This window comes from Alligator mississippiensis, chromosome 1, assembly GCF_030867095.1.
Source record: "Alligator mississippiensis isolate rAllMis1 chromosome 1, rAllMis1, whole genome shotgun sequence".
NCBI lineage: Eukaryota > Metazoa > Chordata > Crocodylia > Alligatoridae > Alligator > Alligator mississippiensis.
In genome coordinates, this window is record NC_081824.1 from 295,468,377 (window position 1) to 295,485,715 (window position 17,339).

The 17,339-nt window shown below is 41.0% G+C and overlaps 1 protein-coding gene across 1 annotated transcript in view; it reads right to left on the minus strand.

The window, feature by feature from the left end:
* Nucleotides 1–12,887, minus strand: part of KCNJ6 (potassium inwardly rectifying channel subfamily J member 6) — a 70,204-nt gene extending 57,317 nt beyond the window's left edge. The window contains exon 1 of the mRNA XM_014599025.3: nucleotides 11,975–12,887. Within this exon, the coding sequence (XP_014454511.1) occupies nucleotides 11,975–12,872 (898 nt within the window). The 5' untranslated portion in view covers nucleotides 12,873–12,887. The remainder of the gene's footprint in view (nucleotides 1–11,974) is intronic.
* Nucleotides 12,888–17,339: the final 4,452 nt, after the last annotated feature.

Consider the following 17,339-nt stretch of genomic DNA (forward strand, 5'->3'; position numbering starts at 1 on the left):
GTAGGATAAATCTACATAATATCAGTTGTCTTTAAAGGCCCTAGTAATTTAAACTGGGGTTCATACTGTAGAACTCGGGGGGGGGGGGGAGGGGTGGAGGGGGCTGATCTTAGAATTCTTTCTTCTGCTCTGTTGGCCTTTTGCTGCAGGTGCTAAGATGTTTGCTGATTAAATTCCTTCTAAGAAATTAGAGGTGGGGAACCTTTGACCTATGTAATTTAGCTATGAGCATAAGCCTTGAGTGTCAGAGAGAGTGGAGCAGAATCCTTAATAGGGACCAAGATTTAAAAACAACATGGTAACCCTTGCAGCATCTGGCTGCGGAGATCATGTGTACTATGGAGGTGGTGGGTTAAGACTCAGGGTAATAAAACCAAGAGTGGCACAGAAGAGCAGAAATTTGGAGAGTTTCTGCATAATAGTGTATGCTTTAAGGCCAGACCTATTCCACCATTTTAGATGCTTAAGTGTATTTAAATGTCTAAATGCAACTCTATTCTACCCTGAAAAGCCATGAATGTAAAAGGAAGCGGGGGAACCTCAGTACTCTCTGACTTATCTGAGGGCCAGGATAATGGCAAACTACAAAAGTGGACAGTTTTTCAGAGACTCAAGCAGGGAAAGGGATAGGATCATATTTAAGGACTCAAATCTACTTATGCTCATAGCAGGTAAGAGGATTTAGCCTGAAATTCCTAGGAATGCTGCAACATAGGGCTGTGCGAAGCTTTGGTCCCTGATTCGATTCGGCAGAGATTCGGCCTGATTCAGTGGCCAAATGTCAGAATCCAAATCAAACCAGAGGACCCTTTAATCTCTCCAAATTGAATTGGAACCCTCTGAATTGATTCAGAGAGATTTGGAAAAATTCAGCAGTTCCGACATAAACACAGCTTTAAATGTTTTTTCTACAAAGCTCTAGGTAGCAGGCAGCTCATAAATGCTGTGATGCTGGGGTGGATGGAGTATCCCACAGAAGCATGGGGGGCTCCCCAGTGTGCTTGGCAGCAGACCCGGAACTGGACTAGAAGCAGTTCCGGTCCACTTCCAGGTCTGCCAGAAAGCACGTGGGGCCCCCGTGCCCCCTGGCTCAGCAACTGGTGCCTCTTGGGTCTGGGGGGGCATCCAGTATCTGCCCATGACTGATCTCTGAGCTGGGGGGGTGCAGGGGGACCCCCCCTGTGTGCTCCCCCGAAGAAGTACTTCCGGTCCACTTCTGAGTTTGTTGCTGAGCACACGGGGGGGATGCTCCTGTGGGATGCTCCATCCGCCCCAGCATTGCAGCATTCACGAGTGGCGCTGGTACCTTGAGGTATGTAGAAAAAACCTTTAAAGCTGTGTCTATGTCCAAATCATTGATTCTCTGAATCATCACTGAATCTTCAGATTCAGCTGAATCAAATCAAGGATGGTGATCTGAATCAATGAATCAAATCATTGCCCCCGATTTGGGCCAAATCTGAATCGAATAGGGCCTTCTTTGCACACCCATAGTGCAACATTGGCAACAGCCTCAGTGTAGGTTTTTGGGAGCTCTTGGAGTTTTTTATGCAGGATTTGAAACTCCAGAGTTGCTTTATGTGTTTTCCCATAAAGGCAGTTTTCTTAGACATGAAATAAAAGATGAAAATCCTTCTCTGAGATTGTAACATTTTAATCCTTATATTATTATTATATAATATACAATCTATTATAAAGAAGGGACGAGATCATTTGATACAGAGCTAGTTTGTAGCAGTCTAGCTCTTACTGGCTACAGTTGAGACGCTGTTTAAATCTGAGTACTGTAGTATAACTGCACTGATAGATTCTCTTTAGGTTTCTATTGGTTGTAGGAGGGAGCTGCTGTGGTAAGAGCCAAGTGGTGGACTGGGGTGACACATCTTACAGATTAAAGATAAAGCTAATAGACAATTATCAAACACTCTGGAATACAGCCAGGAGAAAGTATTTGTTTATGGTCAGGGCAAACACTATTTAACGGATGTAGTTTTTACTTTAAATGAAACGCAGTATCTCTCTTGCCCTGGTGAGAATAGGTTTGACAGTCTCAGCAAAATTGTGACTACAAAATGTTTTTGTAACAGGGATATCTTATTTCCATATGAACATTTGTACCCTGGCATCTGTTCTGGCCATTTTGGACCTATGTTGTTTCCTTGATTTTTTTTTTTTTTTTTTATATACTTTGGTTACCTTGCTAACAATCCATTTAAATCTAATAGCCTGATAAATGAAACAGACAGATTCTTTACATCTGTTAAGGAAGCTTTCTTTAAAAAATCAGATAAAATAGAATGACTATTTAATCTCACAGTATTCAGAGCTCAGTGCAAACTCAACCTTTCAGTCACAATACATGTCTAGTAGTTTATATTTTAAATTGATAATAAGCTAAGGAGACAAAAAAGCTTGGTTGCACCAAGAGTTTATAATATGAACTACTTTTCCTAATAGCCCTGTGGAAAGACTCATCTGTGCTAAAGTTTAATTTCATTCCCTTCTTCCCTCCCTGGCCCATTAAGAAGTAATTAGAGAGTATAAGTATATATTCTTTGAAGGGCAATAAAAAAATTCTTCTGAAAAACTATAAACCAAGAAAGGCTTATTTAAAGAAAGAAGAGTCCTATGACATGTTGTGAAGGGTTAGAGCTGCTAATATCCATATCAAAGGGAGATATTTGTTAGGATTGGAAAATGGTAAGGGGTAAATACAACAGTTCAGTAGTGCCAGAGCAAAAAACCAATAAATTACTCAGTCAATAGGGTTGTAGTTAAGAGCAGGCACAGCTTTTCATGATGTTTGTCTAGCTGATAACATCATTTACTATATACATATCTTTCTATGTACACATTTTGTTGCTTTTCATACGCATTTTCCACAGCTGGTGTGCATGTTTGTTTATGGATCTACAGCCCTTTCTGCAAATATTGCTCTGTCAAGCTGAACATTTGTCAGAATATATAAATAAGCTGTATTTCAAGCGCATTTGTACAATTATCCATATGAACCTAAAGCTATCTATATGGGTTATCCATGAGATTTCCTGTGTTGTCTGTTATTTTTGACAGATAAAAATGAAGTGTATCTGCAGATATAGTATGAAGGATACTCTTTCCATTTTTACATTTTATTTTTAATCAAGGGGGAATCGCCAGTGTGTTTTCTGGTGCTCCCTGGTGGCCAAATATAATGTTTGCAGGTTTTGGTGATGAATGTGTTGAACAAATGTTGGTTGAAACTTTCTCTTGCGTAAAATTGTTGCTTTCTCAAAACCAAAACATTTTGTAGAACTGAACTCAGAGCTGAGATTTGAATTTACCTCCCCCAGAGCCTGTGTGGTGTGCAAAAAATGTAAGCAACAACTTCTAGTTCGCAAATGCACAGCTACCAGCAGCAGGTGCTTTTTTTTTCTTTCCTTTTTCAACCCCCGCCCCCCCCCCCCCAAAGTTGGTACCTGGGGAAGTTGAACAATTACCCTCCCCCAGTTATGCAACCTTGTGAATACCTTATCTACCAACCCTACTGGTCATAGGTGCTGACTTTTATATTTGCCTGGGGGGCTGCACATAAGATGATGGACATGTGGAAAGTTTTATATGTTTCAGGTGACAGCCCTCTCCCCGAGAGGGACCAGGATCCTTGGGCCCCCATATACTCAACTCCTCCGCTGCTGGTTATTTTGGAATTCTCATTCTCTCTCTCCCTTCCCTCCACCATGGGTGTTTTTTTTCTTTTCCAAATTTTCAGCAGGTATCAATGACCATGTAAAGATATTCCATTTCTGTCAGGAGAATTGCCACTCTCCTGATAGAAGCCACAGGCATTTCAGCTTTCTCTCCCAGCACAAAAATAGTGATTCTGGGAAAAAAATGACCTGGCTCCATCCGCGTAGAAATCGCTCAAGGGAGAAGGAATGTTTATGCACTTTCCTGTAGCTAAATTTATCCTGGAGACCAGAAGCATTGGAGCCAGAGGAAAGGCCCCTGTCCCTTCCAGGAACTGGAGTCACCCTGACCTGGAGAAGGGGCAGGACACACCTGTGTCCTGCCCTTCTTGTAGACTGGGAGGGGAGGGAAGGGGCAGCTGCCTGTCAGCTCCTTACACACTGGAGACTTTGGTGTGAGAAGATAGTAGGGGCCTTGCCCTTCTGCTCCATCTTCTCCACTTCTGGGCACCACAGGGAAAGAATGGCACCACAAGCCTCCTGCCTACTTCTCACTCTGGAGTTTCCAGAGTAGGGTTTTGTCCTATTGTTCCAGTCCCCTTGAGAATGGGAGCCTTTTCTGAGACTAGGATCTCCCCAGTCTCAGGGTGGTGCAAGGAGTTTGTACTGCTTCCTCTCTTGGAACCATTTCTAGTGGTGGAAATTTTCCACTGCTATAAATAAATGCTTGTTGCAGCCAAAATTTTCTCTTCATTAGAATTAAACTACACTTGAAGACTGCTAGAGGCAAGGATTGTTGTGAGTGATACCTTTCTTAGGAGTAGCTATGCCTGTGCTATGCTATAGGTATTTCCCATGCTTCTGAATTTTGCTGGTTGCCATCTGAGGCTGCAAAGGAATTTTTTCTCCTTGTGTTACTACATGTGTCAAGGTTTTTTGTCCACCTTCCTCAGAAGCACTGGGTGTTGGTTGAAGCCAAAGCTGGGGATTTTGACTGGGGTGTGCCAGTGCCCTTGTTGGGACTACAACACAAAGCTTCCTACCTAGCAGGTCTTGCCCCTCCACTCAGAGTAAAACTGATTGCCACACCGATCATGCTGTCCAAATCTGAGAGTCACCCATAGTCTAGAGAAGCAACTGACATCAAAAGGTGTGTGCGCAGAATCTGAGTGTTGGGGAGCTGGGAAGCCAGAAGCAGGAGATCTGTCTGAGGAGCCGGGTCAGAGATCCAGAAAGTCAGGCAGAGCATGAAGTCAGAAGGCCAAATGGGTCAGGTAATCAAAAGGTGAAAACAGGAGCCGGGTTAGGGAGCTGAAGGGTCAGGTCAAACTCAGAGTCCATGGGCGAGTCAGGTGGAGTAGCAGGACAGTCTGTCAGGGAGCTGGTGGAGGCATGAGCTGAGGGGGAAGCAGCCTGGGTACAGGTTGAGCCCTGTTGCTCAGACACTTCCCCTTCCAGATCAGGTTTTTTTATAGCAAAGGGTAAAGGGAGTGGGTAGGTGTCTAGGCCCCAGTGGAAGGTCCTAGCCACCTGTGTCCTGCCTAGATGCTCAGCTTGGGATGTGGCAGACCAGGATGAGCAGCTGTACTGGGCAGGCTGAGGCCCTGTGTTTGAGGTGATGGCTTGACAAGGAAAGAATTTTATCTTGTGGTCAGATTGGTACGGGCTGTGGGGGTATTTTGCCTTCCTTGGTAGTGAGGGGAGGGGAGGAGGGCATGGTCATCTTCCTTGGATCTCTCGAGTGTATTTTAACAACCCTTGCAGCAGCAGGTCATTGACCACCACTGTCCCTCCGCTTTACCTGTTGCAGGTTAACATACCATGCTCTGTGATTGTATAATAGGATTGCCTGTGTAGTTTTAATAATAGGTTGAACAAAGTATTGCTTGGGATGGTTTGGCAGGAGGTTGGACTAGAAAATTTCCAGAGGTCCCTTTTAGTTTACTTTTCTATGATTGGATCAGCTGCATGTTTAGGATAGATCTACATAAGCTTTCAAATGCAGGGCACTTCAGGATTTATTTCTGACCTGAAGAAGAATGCATGGTCAATATCTAAGCCTATCCCAACTATGCAGCTGGTCCAATAAAAGATATTACCCACAAAAATCCTTGCTGCTCTTATATTTCCTAGACCATCATCACAACAACATCACTCCAGTGCTCCCAAAACATTTTAAGTCTGTAATTTTTTAGAAAAACAAAAATGTTTTCTATCTAGCCCTAATAGTGATTACATTTTGGGACCCCTGAAATAGTTGTTTTGTTCAGAAAACAAATACTTTAAACCTTCCACAGCATTTTCTGGGGCTTTTACGTTTCAACTTTCAGCATGAATTTTGAAAACTTTGTTTGAAACAAGCAAAATCTCCAAAAAATCATAATCTGCCTTTAAGGCTACCCTTTTAGCAGACAGATTTGAAGACCTTTGCACCTGAACTTTTTTACATAGATCTAGGAAGAATAGACAGCCCACTTCCCAAACAGGTTCCTTGGTTCAAATGCAGTACCTTAATATGCACGTAGTTTAAAAAAGTGTTCTCTGTATTTCCTCTCTAAGATAATATACAAACAGTGGAGGCATTTTAATATAAGTCAAATGTATGACCTGATGACAAATACCAAGCAGCGACCAACCTAAGTTGTCTTCATACAGCAATTCTTTCTAGCTATGCCAGAGAGAGAAAGGAAAAAGTAGAATACTGTCCCCTTTCCAAGTGAAACTTCCCTTTAAAATACAGGGGCACATGACCTCTTCTTTCTCAAAGGCATTCAAACATGAAGCCAAATCCTCCTTAGGGCCACCAGATTCATCTCTCTGCAAAAATGGAAAAATGGAATAACTAGCCCTGAAACTTAGTACATGGGGATGATCTTAAAGTGACCAGATCTATCTCAGCTCTTGTATCCTGTGTCTTCCGTATTGGTTGTCAGCATGGTACACAGCCTTTGGAAAGAGGCTCTGACTGAAAGAGTGCTTATCTATGCCAATTATTGCCTAAATTTTTGCCCCACTGAAGGTGCTGAAGGTTTTAACATCCACGTCAGGTCTGAATAGCTTTTGAAAACCTTTTTACACCTCTGACTGGCACTGTACACTTCAGCTCTAGCCGTGTGCCTTACTTATAGGGTCCAAAAGATTAGTAAGTCACATTAGAGTGGCTATCATATGCTGGACAGTGAATTTCAAAGTTAAAATCAGGGGAAAATGTTTTCATTGACACCTGATGTTAGCTGTTTTGTGTCTCTATTGTTACCACGGAATTTTGGTACCCCATGGTGAAATGTAGTCCCCCATAAGTTGACGAAGAGTAGGTTCAGGCTGGACATCTGGCGGCACTATTTCACAGTCAGGGTGGCTAGGAGTTGGAACTAACTTCCAAGGGAAGTGGTGCTGGCTCCTACCCTGGGGGTCTTCAAAAGGAGGCTAGATAATCACCTAGCTGGGGTTGTTTGACCCCAGCAGTCTTTCCTGCCCATGGCAGGGGGTTGGACTTGATGATCTGCTCAGGTCCCTTCCAACCCTACCAACTATGAAACTATGACTAGATAATTGTGACAGGCAAATTTTGAAAGCTGGCTTTAGGGTTTTGGTCATAGTTACCCATATTAGTCTATGCAGATGTCATGGTCTTCCTCTTGGCTAACATACCAGTGATTGAATCAGGGAATCCCTGGAGTTAAAAGCATGAGCTGTAATGGCTAAAAGATAAATTACCAAGTGTATGCTATTTGAGGTTGTTTAGCAGGGTGTGATCAGCACAGAGGAGGAGGTCCTGTAACACCCCCTCACAGTGGGTTACAGATGCTCCAACGACCTGTAACACCATCATGATAACCAAAAGAGTAAAGTTCTAAGAAAGAGTTGCATAGTTTGAACTCTAAATATCCCTGTTTATAGTGTTTCCTTTTTTGTGTTTGATATACTTGAAGGAGACATAGCAGAAATTTTAAGACGAAAATGTTTTGAGTAATTTCATGTATTGTTTGAGGCAGTCAGCCCAGTTTTAATCTCTTGGGTGGGGTGAGCACCTAAAGACAGCTGTAGTTATTACAATGCAACTTTCACACAGGAATAGCTATGGAATAAGAGGCTGCAGTGCTGCTCTAGATGCTGATATTTTAGTGTCTATCTGTCTACTTGTGTCTGGTCCCACTCATCTGAGTAGTGAGTACCACATGAAGATATCATGGCACTATTTAAAAGATTATGGTGCTTTGACTAAAATCGAGTTTAGTTCCTCACATGTTGCCTACCTCAGTTCCCTTTGTTCTGGAGTTCACCTGGTGTGCTTTTCTTTATTTCTTGTCCTAACACATTGTGCAGTGCTGGCATGCATTGATAAAAAGCTGAGCTTTGCACCAGAGGTAGCTGTGCTTTGGAAACTTTCATAAGGAAAATTCTAAGTATAAAGTATCATTAAAGACCTGCTTTCTGCAGTTAACTGGTATAAAATCACCAGCAACAACTTTTACCTTTTCTGCTATTTTTGCCACCTCAGCTAAGAGATCTACAAGGCAATATGGAGAAACTCTAAAAATTGAGGGAGGGCTGTTTTTTTTTCTATGATAAGATGGGGCATTAATTCCCATAAGGCTTTTGACACTGTCCCCTATAACATTCTCATAAATAAACTAAGGAAATATGCTGTAGATGAGACTGCTCTAAGGTAGGTACATAACTAGTTGGATAATCATGCTCAAAAAGCAATCTTCAGTAGTACAGTATCACAGGAGGTATCCACAGGGATTCCCCAGGGGTAAATTCTAGGTTTGATACTATTTAATATTTCCATTCATGATTTGGAGAACAGAATGGAAAGTGCATTTAGTAAATTTGTGGTTGACAACAATTTGGATTGGTTCCAAGTCACATTAGAGGACAGGATTAAGATCCAAAATAACTTGGATACATTGGAAAAATGGTCTAAAATAGGATGAAATTCAATAAGGATATGTGCAAAGTACTAAGGAAGGAATAATTGAATATACAAATACAAAACAGGGAATCACTGCCTGGGCTGCAGAAAAGGATCGGGAGGCTATTGTGAATGACAAGCTGCATAAGACTCAATAATTTTGCAAAGAATCTAATAGCATATTGGGCTGTGCTAATAGGAGTGTTTTATTCAAGTTCCAGGGGCCTTACCTAGAGTATATCATGTCTAGTTGAGGTATCATCTTTTAAGAAAGATGTGGAAAAATTGGAGAGAGAAGGGCAACACAAGTGATTAAAGTTCTAGATTAGATATTAGGAAGAACTTTTTCACTATGAGGATGGGTAAGGAGTAGAACAGATTACCAAGAGTTTGTCATCAAAACTTTTTACCTGCAGGTTGGATAACTTTTGTCTTAGATGTTTTAGACAAGGATGATCCTATCTTAAGCAGGGTGTTGGATTAAGTAGCCTCTTTAGGGTCCTTCCAGTCTTATTTTTCTGATGCTCTGATTAGGTCAGTCTTGGTCTATCATTTATGGTTAGCATCCTTTTTCATGAATAGTATAGAAGAATAGCTCTGTTGTTACTTTCATTCTGCAGCTGGTGTTAAAAATCAATGTAAGCTTATGGTGATATAAACACACATCCTCAAGATTTGCCAAAATATAACTGAAGAGAATATTTTTGGAATGACAGGGAAAACCTATGGTTTTGTTAGAAAGTTGGCTCAGTGTGTGCCAGCAACAAATAGAGCCAACATCTGTAGGTAACACATGGAACAAGTGTCTAGTTCTGTACCAAAACACAGTCCTAGTAAACATGTTTATCATTGTGATGCTACCATGTCATAAATCTTTGTGATATTCGGCTCAGCCGAATGTATTATGCTGCTTGAACCTCAGAACTCCCTCATATTCCTGCCATAAATGTTGACAGTGGCGTTCGCACTGCAGTACTTTGCCATTCAACATGTTGGACCTGGAAACTGATTCAGAAGTTAGTCCAAGTGGCCAATATCCTTCTGTGCTAGATGGCATCAGAACTTTCTCAAATCAGTGAGGTGCACCTATCCTGGCAACAACAATTAATTTAAATGCAACAAATTTAATTGCATTTAAATTTGAAACCAGGCTTGTACCATTTTTAATAAATGGACCAGGATGAGAAATCCCTCATCATTAAAGCTTGGTCCTTTTACCAAGGCAGAATAGGGCATTTGACATCTTTTGATAAATGAGAGATGATAGGTAGGTTGGGGGCGTAGTCTTGGAAGTGAAGACAAGTAGTTTGTATTGATGTGATGGAAAAGTGTTGTGTCCTTATGACTTTGTATGTGTTTTAATTAGATATCTTCCATGTTATGGGAGTGTGTGAGTGATGTAGCTGTGATGATCCAGAAAATACACAAAAGGCAAGAATGTCTTAGGGTGATATCTTTTATTGAACCAGCTATGTAATTGGGATACTGTTAGGTAAGCTTTCAATGCAAGACATTCTTCCTCATTCTTTATCCAAACTACATAGTCCAATAAAAGTCCTAAGACATCCTTGGCTCTTGCATTTTTAGAGGTGCTTTTTCACTGTTTGGTAACACTCCAGGTCAGAAGCACTAGTAAAAAGCCTCTGGTCTCTGCAGTGTCAATTCATTTATTTGCATAGATCAAAATATTTTGAAAGTTTCTGAATGACTTTATCTAGCAGTCTTCTTCATGCTGTCAGTTGAATGCACTGCAAATCTACAATGCCTCTGGGCCTGCCATGTGCATCAAAAATGCTATGTGTTTCACCTTCTCAACTTCTCTTCAATACCACCTACTTTGAGAAAAATTTGGAAGCCCTGCAGCCACCACTTGAAATTCTCTGCCAAGTTTCTTTCAAAACTGAGGGCTTCATTTGCTCCCTTTTTGTCTCGCACTTCTATTATATGGTGTCAAACTCAGTTTTCTTCTGACACCATATAATAAAAATGTGATACAAACACACACGTGTTGGCAAGAGCTGCTGTTTGCTCCAGTTGCAAAATGTGAGTTGGGGTAACAAAGGTTCATAGTCCTATTCTCTGAGTCCATTGGCTTGCATTACATTGGGTCAGTAATTTTCAATGTTTTTAGGCTCAGGGTACCACTTCATAATGTTTCTGAATTTAGTGGCACCCCATTTCAAAAAAACAATTCACTCATTTTTTTATTACAGAAAACTAATAGAGCAATTCAGGATTCAGAAAGACCACAATAGGTGGTTTTGACACTATGGATTCCTACTTGAAATCTCTGGATTTGACTTGTGAATCATGTGTAGGTGTTTGCATACCTAACAGTGCTAATATTATGTGGCACCCTTGAAAGAATCTCACAGCAATGCAGGGTGCGAAGCATATGACTCCTCTGACTGATTGTTAGAGCAAGAATCCCAGCTCTACTTAGTTTTTCTCTTCATAGGCATCCTGCAATTCAGAGTTAAAAGCACTGTGTCCTCAGTTTTCAACTAAAAGGATTATAATGGTATTGCACCCTGATGTGTAATGTCAAGCCAGAACACACTCGGGTCCAGATTCTTATTTATACTAAGGCTCATTTACATTGCTCTGCAGTATACAGAGCCTTACAATGGATGTTACTTGGTATACTACTTTAATGTTTTCATGCACTGCCAGGGAACCTCAATGCAAATAAAATAAGTCTGATGTCTTATGCTCTAAAAATAGAACCAGACCCAACGTTAGAAGGTAAAACAAAAACAAGCAAACAAGCAGGCAAAAATGATAAACTGAACATATCATTTCCTACTCAGTCTAAACACCTTCTGGGAATTTCATGGTAGAAACACACATGGCAAGCAGTTATCATAACATTACCCATGAGTAGCTGAAAGCAGAAGGACCTATGGAACCTGCACATTGTCTAAACAGGGGGTTAGATTAGATTTTTGTAAAGCCATTTGTCACGCTAGCTTCTACAGGCTTGACTTCCTCCTGTGATAGGGTGATGAATAACTGGTGGCACACTCTGGAAAATTTAAAAAGGAGGAAATGTCATACTATTTTCAAAACAAATCAGAAACTAATCCAGTTTCATTGGACAGGGCTGAATGGACAATTAAAGAGAGCAGGCTTTTAATTTTAAATCTTACAACACTGCAGAAATCTTTTTGCAAAATGTAACACTTGATTACATTGTTGTAGAAGTGATTATTCTAAGATGGGGTGCAAATAAAGGTTGTTTATGGCAAGAGTGCATGCAAGCCAGGAGTATAACATCCAGCCCAATCCAGATTTGCACTGTATTTTTCTCTTGAATACAGTTTATATCTGAAATAAGTTTCTTGTTAAAGTTAAAGCACATACTTTATACAAAGCTAAGAACCATTACCTGTTGCCTCCACCATTCCTTCTAGGATTACAACAATTTCTAGTTCCTCTTTGGGCAGCTGGGCTTTGGAAATCTCCCAGAAAGGACTCTGCTGGTTAATTTCATGACTGATGATCAGCGGTGAGACCAAAAAGAGACGATCATCCCCAGTGTAATAACCTACGTTGATATCTGTCTGGTTGAGTGGTATAAATTCCCCCTCCTTGGTCTGTTTAGATTTGATCAGTTTTGCCCGTATTGATGCCTCCACAATGTGTGAATTCCTAAGGTCTCCTACGCGGAACATCAGACATAGTTTCCCATCCCGCATGGAAATGACAGCGTTGGTAGAAAAAACCAAGGTTTCTGCTCTCTTCTTGGGTTGAGATATTTTTACAAACATGCAACCAACCATAAAAGCATTGACAATAGAACCTAAAACAGACTGAACTAGTAGCAGAATAATTCCCTCAGGACATTGGTCTGTGATGACCCGATAGCCATAGCCAATGGTGGTTTCTGTCTCAATTGAGAATAAAAAAGCTGAGACAAACCCGTTGAGGTTACTGACACATGGGGTCCATGAAGTGTCCCCTATATGTTCCATATCTCCTCGGATGTAAGCAATTAGCCACCAGATCATTCCAAAGAAAAGCCATGTCACAGTATAAACCATGACGAAAATAAACAGGTTGAACCTCCATTTGAGATCGACTAAGGTAGTGAAGATATCAGTCAGATAACGGTAAGTCTCTCTCACATTTCCATGGTGGACGTTACATTTCCCATCTTTCCTGACATACCGCTGGATTTTTCTCTTGGTACATTCTTTGTTTATATTTTTTGGCAGATCCTCTCTAGCTTGTTTGGGCAACTTTGGCTGGTGAATAGTGACAGGGCTCTCTATGTCCTGGTCCATTGAGTCTTCTTCCAGTACATTAGCTGCCATTAAAAAAAAAAGGAGGCATATTAGTATTTATATGCTTATAGATGACTAAGAAAACATACAATTCTTCCTGTATTAATGGCATGAAATGAATATTAATTAATTCAGCCTCATCATTCTTCCTGCATTTATCCGATGCTTAAGGTAAAAGTCAAATGGTGCCAAACTTGTTTAAATTACTTGATTATCAATTGGAAATGCTTTCAAGGAAATCCTTCCTTTCTCCTTCTACAGGCTTCCTATGTAGAACTTTAAGGGGCTGATCTTGTATACACCAATGTTTAAATTCTACAATAAATGTTCAAAAATGCTTTCCCCCCCTTTACAATGTAATAAATGAGGTTGCTTTTGTGCTAAGAAAGATCTCTTGAGAGACAGTGCAGATAAAAATGAGGAAATAGATTTGCTTGGGAGCTTCAGTAACTGAGATGAGCAGAGAAAATGAGCAATTGTTAAACTATTTTTTATTGATTCCATTGCTAAGAGGAAAACATTAAATATAAATTTAAGTAGTTTAAAAAGCAAACACTTTTTTTAGGGAGCCAATCCTGCTTTCATTGACTTCTACAGAAGGAAGATTGGGCCTTATAATAGTATCCTTCACTGGCAATTCAAACTGATTTGTATACAATACAAATGTTCACTGTCCTGAGACCGTGCAGTCTGTGTCTTTTTCTTACTAATGTGTACATGCAGTAGTTGCAGAGCTTGGTGTCATTTTAATTCACTTGGTTAAGCACCCAGAAATGTGGCAATTAATCTTGGCATACTGTCCCTTGTACTTGGGTGCTATCCTACCTGTCATGATATCATATGGATGCCTCCCAAATATTTATACATGGAAGTAATGTAATATTTTCACTCTTTTTCTCCTTTCCAGTTTTTGGGGAAGAATAGCTTGATTAGCTTACAGAGTTTTGAGTTATGTCTTAGGTGCAAAGAACCTACCGAGGCAAAGCTAACTCAAATTAATCAGTTCTGAGTTTAGTTCAGAATACTGTGAGGTCTGTGATAATTCTTATCTCTTGTGAGAATGATGTAACAGCAGGCCCTGTACAAGTTACATTTTTCTCCTGCCAGTTGGCAGTGTTGTTCCATTGGGATATAGTGGCTATGGCCATGGAAGGAGAAGTGATCTCTCCAACAGCTAGGAGCAATAACATGTAAAGCTTTGAATATCAAAAGAGACCTTAAGCTAAGGTTTCTATTCAGTAGGGAACCAGTGCAGGTCCAAATGATTTAGCTGAATTGTTCTTAGCAACCAATGTTGCTAAGCAGACTGTCTACTGAATTGTGTCATTTACAGCTTTTTGTGGTGCTTATGGCTTCATCTTGCAGGAGTCAGGCTTCTCTCAAAATCCAGGCAAAATCAAAATATACACCAAAATCATATTGCAAATACACCTGCCCTTTTGTCCTGTCCTCATCTTAGCCATGCCTTTGTATCACAACAGCCTTTAATGTGACCTGAAGAAGAATGTCTTGCATTCAGACGCTTGTCTAATTCTATCCCAAGTATGCAGTTGGTCCAATAAAAAATTTAACCTAAGTAATCCTTGCCTCTCACATAATTCCTGGACCATTTTGTCTACATTATTTTAACACTACTTTAATGTAAAAAGGCATACAGGCTAGCAATAACATGGAAACCCACCAGCAGTTTTGTGATTCAGTGCTATACAGTTCCATCAAGCATAATTTTTTCATTTTATTGATGTTTCTCAAAAGAGCAATGTTGTTCAAACTAATGAAAGAGGAAGCCTTGGAATCATATTCTGAACCAGTCAATTCTCGATGAACTTTTCCAGTTCCAAAAAGAAGTACTAAACGACTGCACAGTAACAATGGCACTATAAGGGCACATGTAGACATGCCCACAATGTCAGCTTCCTCGGATACCTTTGGCAATGCACCTCATTTCTAATCTGGAAAAGAGACTGTAAGCGTGCTAAGTAAAATAGGGGGGACCAATGCATTAGTTTCACTTGTGGCTTTAAAAGGAATTTGAAAGGAGGTGAAGGTTTACAACAATTATGCACTAGATTCTCTTATCCACTTTGTAAAAGGGATGCTTTGTTTTAAAAGGGCTTCTTAATAATAAAATATTTTTACTTGGATAGTGTAAGTACTTTGAGGATCTCAGAATGTTTTATGTTAGTTAAGCCTTTCTGTGTGGTAGATGTCAGAAATGATTTTTACATTGAGTGAACTGATGTACAAAGTGTAGGCCCACATTTTTCCAGTGAGTTTGTAGGAAGAACAAAAAGCCCCTCTGTGCTCCCAGAGCACAGTGAGTGCTGACAGCTACTGTGGGTGGTCTTCTTGCCCATTGGCCTTAGCGTGAGGGAAAGTTCTTTCTCACCCCTGTGAGACTGCAGGGGCAATTCACAATGTGGCCCTTGGTACCAACACTTTGAACAAAGCACTTCCAAATAGCTTTTTATAATTAGATAGATTAGATCCATTAGATAATAATTAGATAGATTAGTTATAATTTTATAATTAGATAGATTAGTGGCATTGGCATCTAGAGGGTGCATTCAGGTGCATGTACACCCTCTGAGTGTGGCGGTACACCCCCTGTTACAGTGTTGGCGGTGCCTGTGGGCGTTTACCACCAGCCACTGCCGACACCGCCGGCAGCGTCTGTGGGTGGTCTGCGATTGCCACTGGCTGCCACCAACGCTGCCAGTGGTGTCTGCAGGTGGTTGTCGACCACTGTTTGGTGCTTGCCATCCCCCCCCCCCTCCGCCGCCAACAGTGCTGTGGCTGCCTGCAGGAGCTCCCCACTTAGCTCCACCGCCACCTGCAGGAGTTCACCATGCCCCACCAGCCTCCAGGGGCACATGGCATTCATGCACAGTAGCATTTTAATTTGCACCTATTTCCACAGACCACCTTGTCAACAGGCTTTTACAAAGACTAAGATCACACTGCAGCTGCTAGGTCATCTGCATCATTTCTGTCAGCAGTTTCCAGTGTTAACCATTATAAACTCTCTGGAAGGAGAAATTCAGGTCAATAATCTTTTTCTGGTGAATCGGGATGTCTTGTTACCGCTTTCAGCCATTTAGTAAATTGCATCCAAACACTCCAGGTATGTTTCCAGCTCTGATTTCTAATCAGATTATTAGCAATCTGACACTCCCTTTGGTCTGGATTCCAGCTTCAAAGTGAAATTTGGGAGCAGCAAATGCCTAAATAAATGATGCATAAAATGCGGATCTTTGTGTTGCCAGGGAGATGCTGGAAGATCCTCTTGTGAGCACATGGCAGGATCTGTGTCATATCACAATGGCCAGTCAGCAGTCATTCAGTGATAGTGTGGTAGCTCCAAAACATTTTGTCTAATTATTAAACTATGTAGCTTATGCTATTTATTTAATTTTATTCTCTGAACAGTTATATGATGACTGTCATGCTTCTAGTAACACAGGAGCGAATGGCTGCTCTCTGACTTGGGAGCTGTTTTTACCCTCAGTGATTTTCATCATGATAAAAATATATAAATAATTAACCTACGCATTGAATAAATATGTTGTACTGTGCATGGTTTAGGTGGTTTATAGGCCAGCCTATGTTAAATTGGTGTGAATAACAGTTACACAAGTAGAAACACTACTGTGTCTAGACTGAGTCTGGTTTTCAAAGTGATACTTCAAAGTTAGTCCTTTAGAGAGTTGCATATGGCACAGAAGTGCCTGCAGGGCACTCATTTAACATTCTGTCCAATTATATGAATGCATAAACATAAACAAGTCTCTTTTGTGGTTCACTCATGTTTAATTATAGCTGTACACAGTGATGCAAACTTGATGTTGCCTGTATTAATAAGATCCCCAAAAGGAATCATTTTGGGTCAAATTTTATTCTTCCTGTTGGGTGCAAATTGGACTTCAGTGCCTACACCTGATTCTATTCCAATCTCCTTGAGTCCCTGAGAATCCATTAATGCATCTACTTTTGTAGCAACCACCCTCTTATCCTTTAGATCAGGGCTGTCCAACTCATGGCCCACAAGGCTAAATGTAGACAGTCAAAAAGCCCAAGGCTGAATTGATCGAATCTTTCCAGGTTAGTCCAAGCTGCATAGATTGAACCAATAAGTGAACAGACATTCGCTTTTGATTCCAGACATGTATCCACGTGCCTGCAGTGGCCCAGGCCAGGAGCCAGGGGCCTCTAGAGCACACTTCCTTGTTTGGCTGAAACAGACAGCTTGGGCCAAGGCTAGCCCACCCACCCTGTGAGAAGGTGGGGGGGTGGGCAGGGGTTGTGGGGAGGTGCAAAGCATCCTGGGATGTTGGGGGGCTGAGTTAACTTGAATCTGGTGGGGATTTGGGACAGAAGTTTGATAAACTAATTTAACTTGAATCAGGTAAATGTGATACTACATCCATCTTAAACCGGTTTCAGCCCTTTTGAAAGCAACTTATGTCC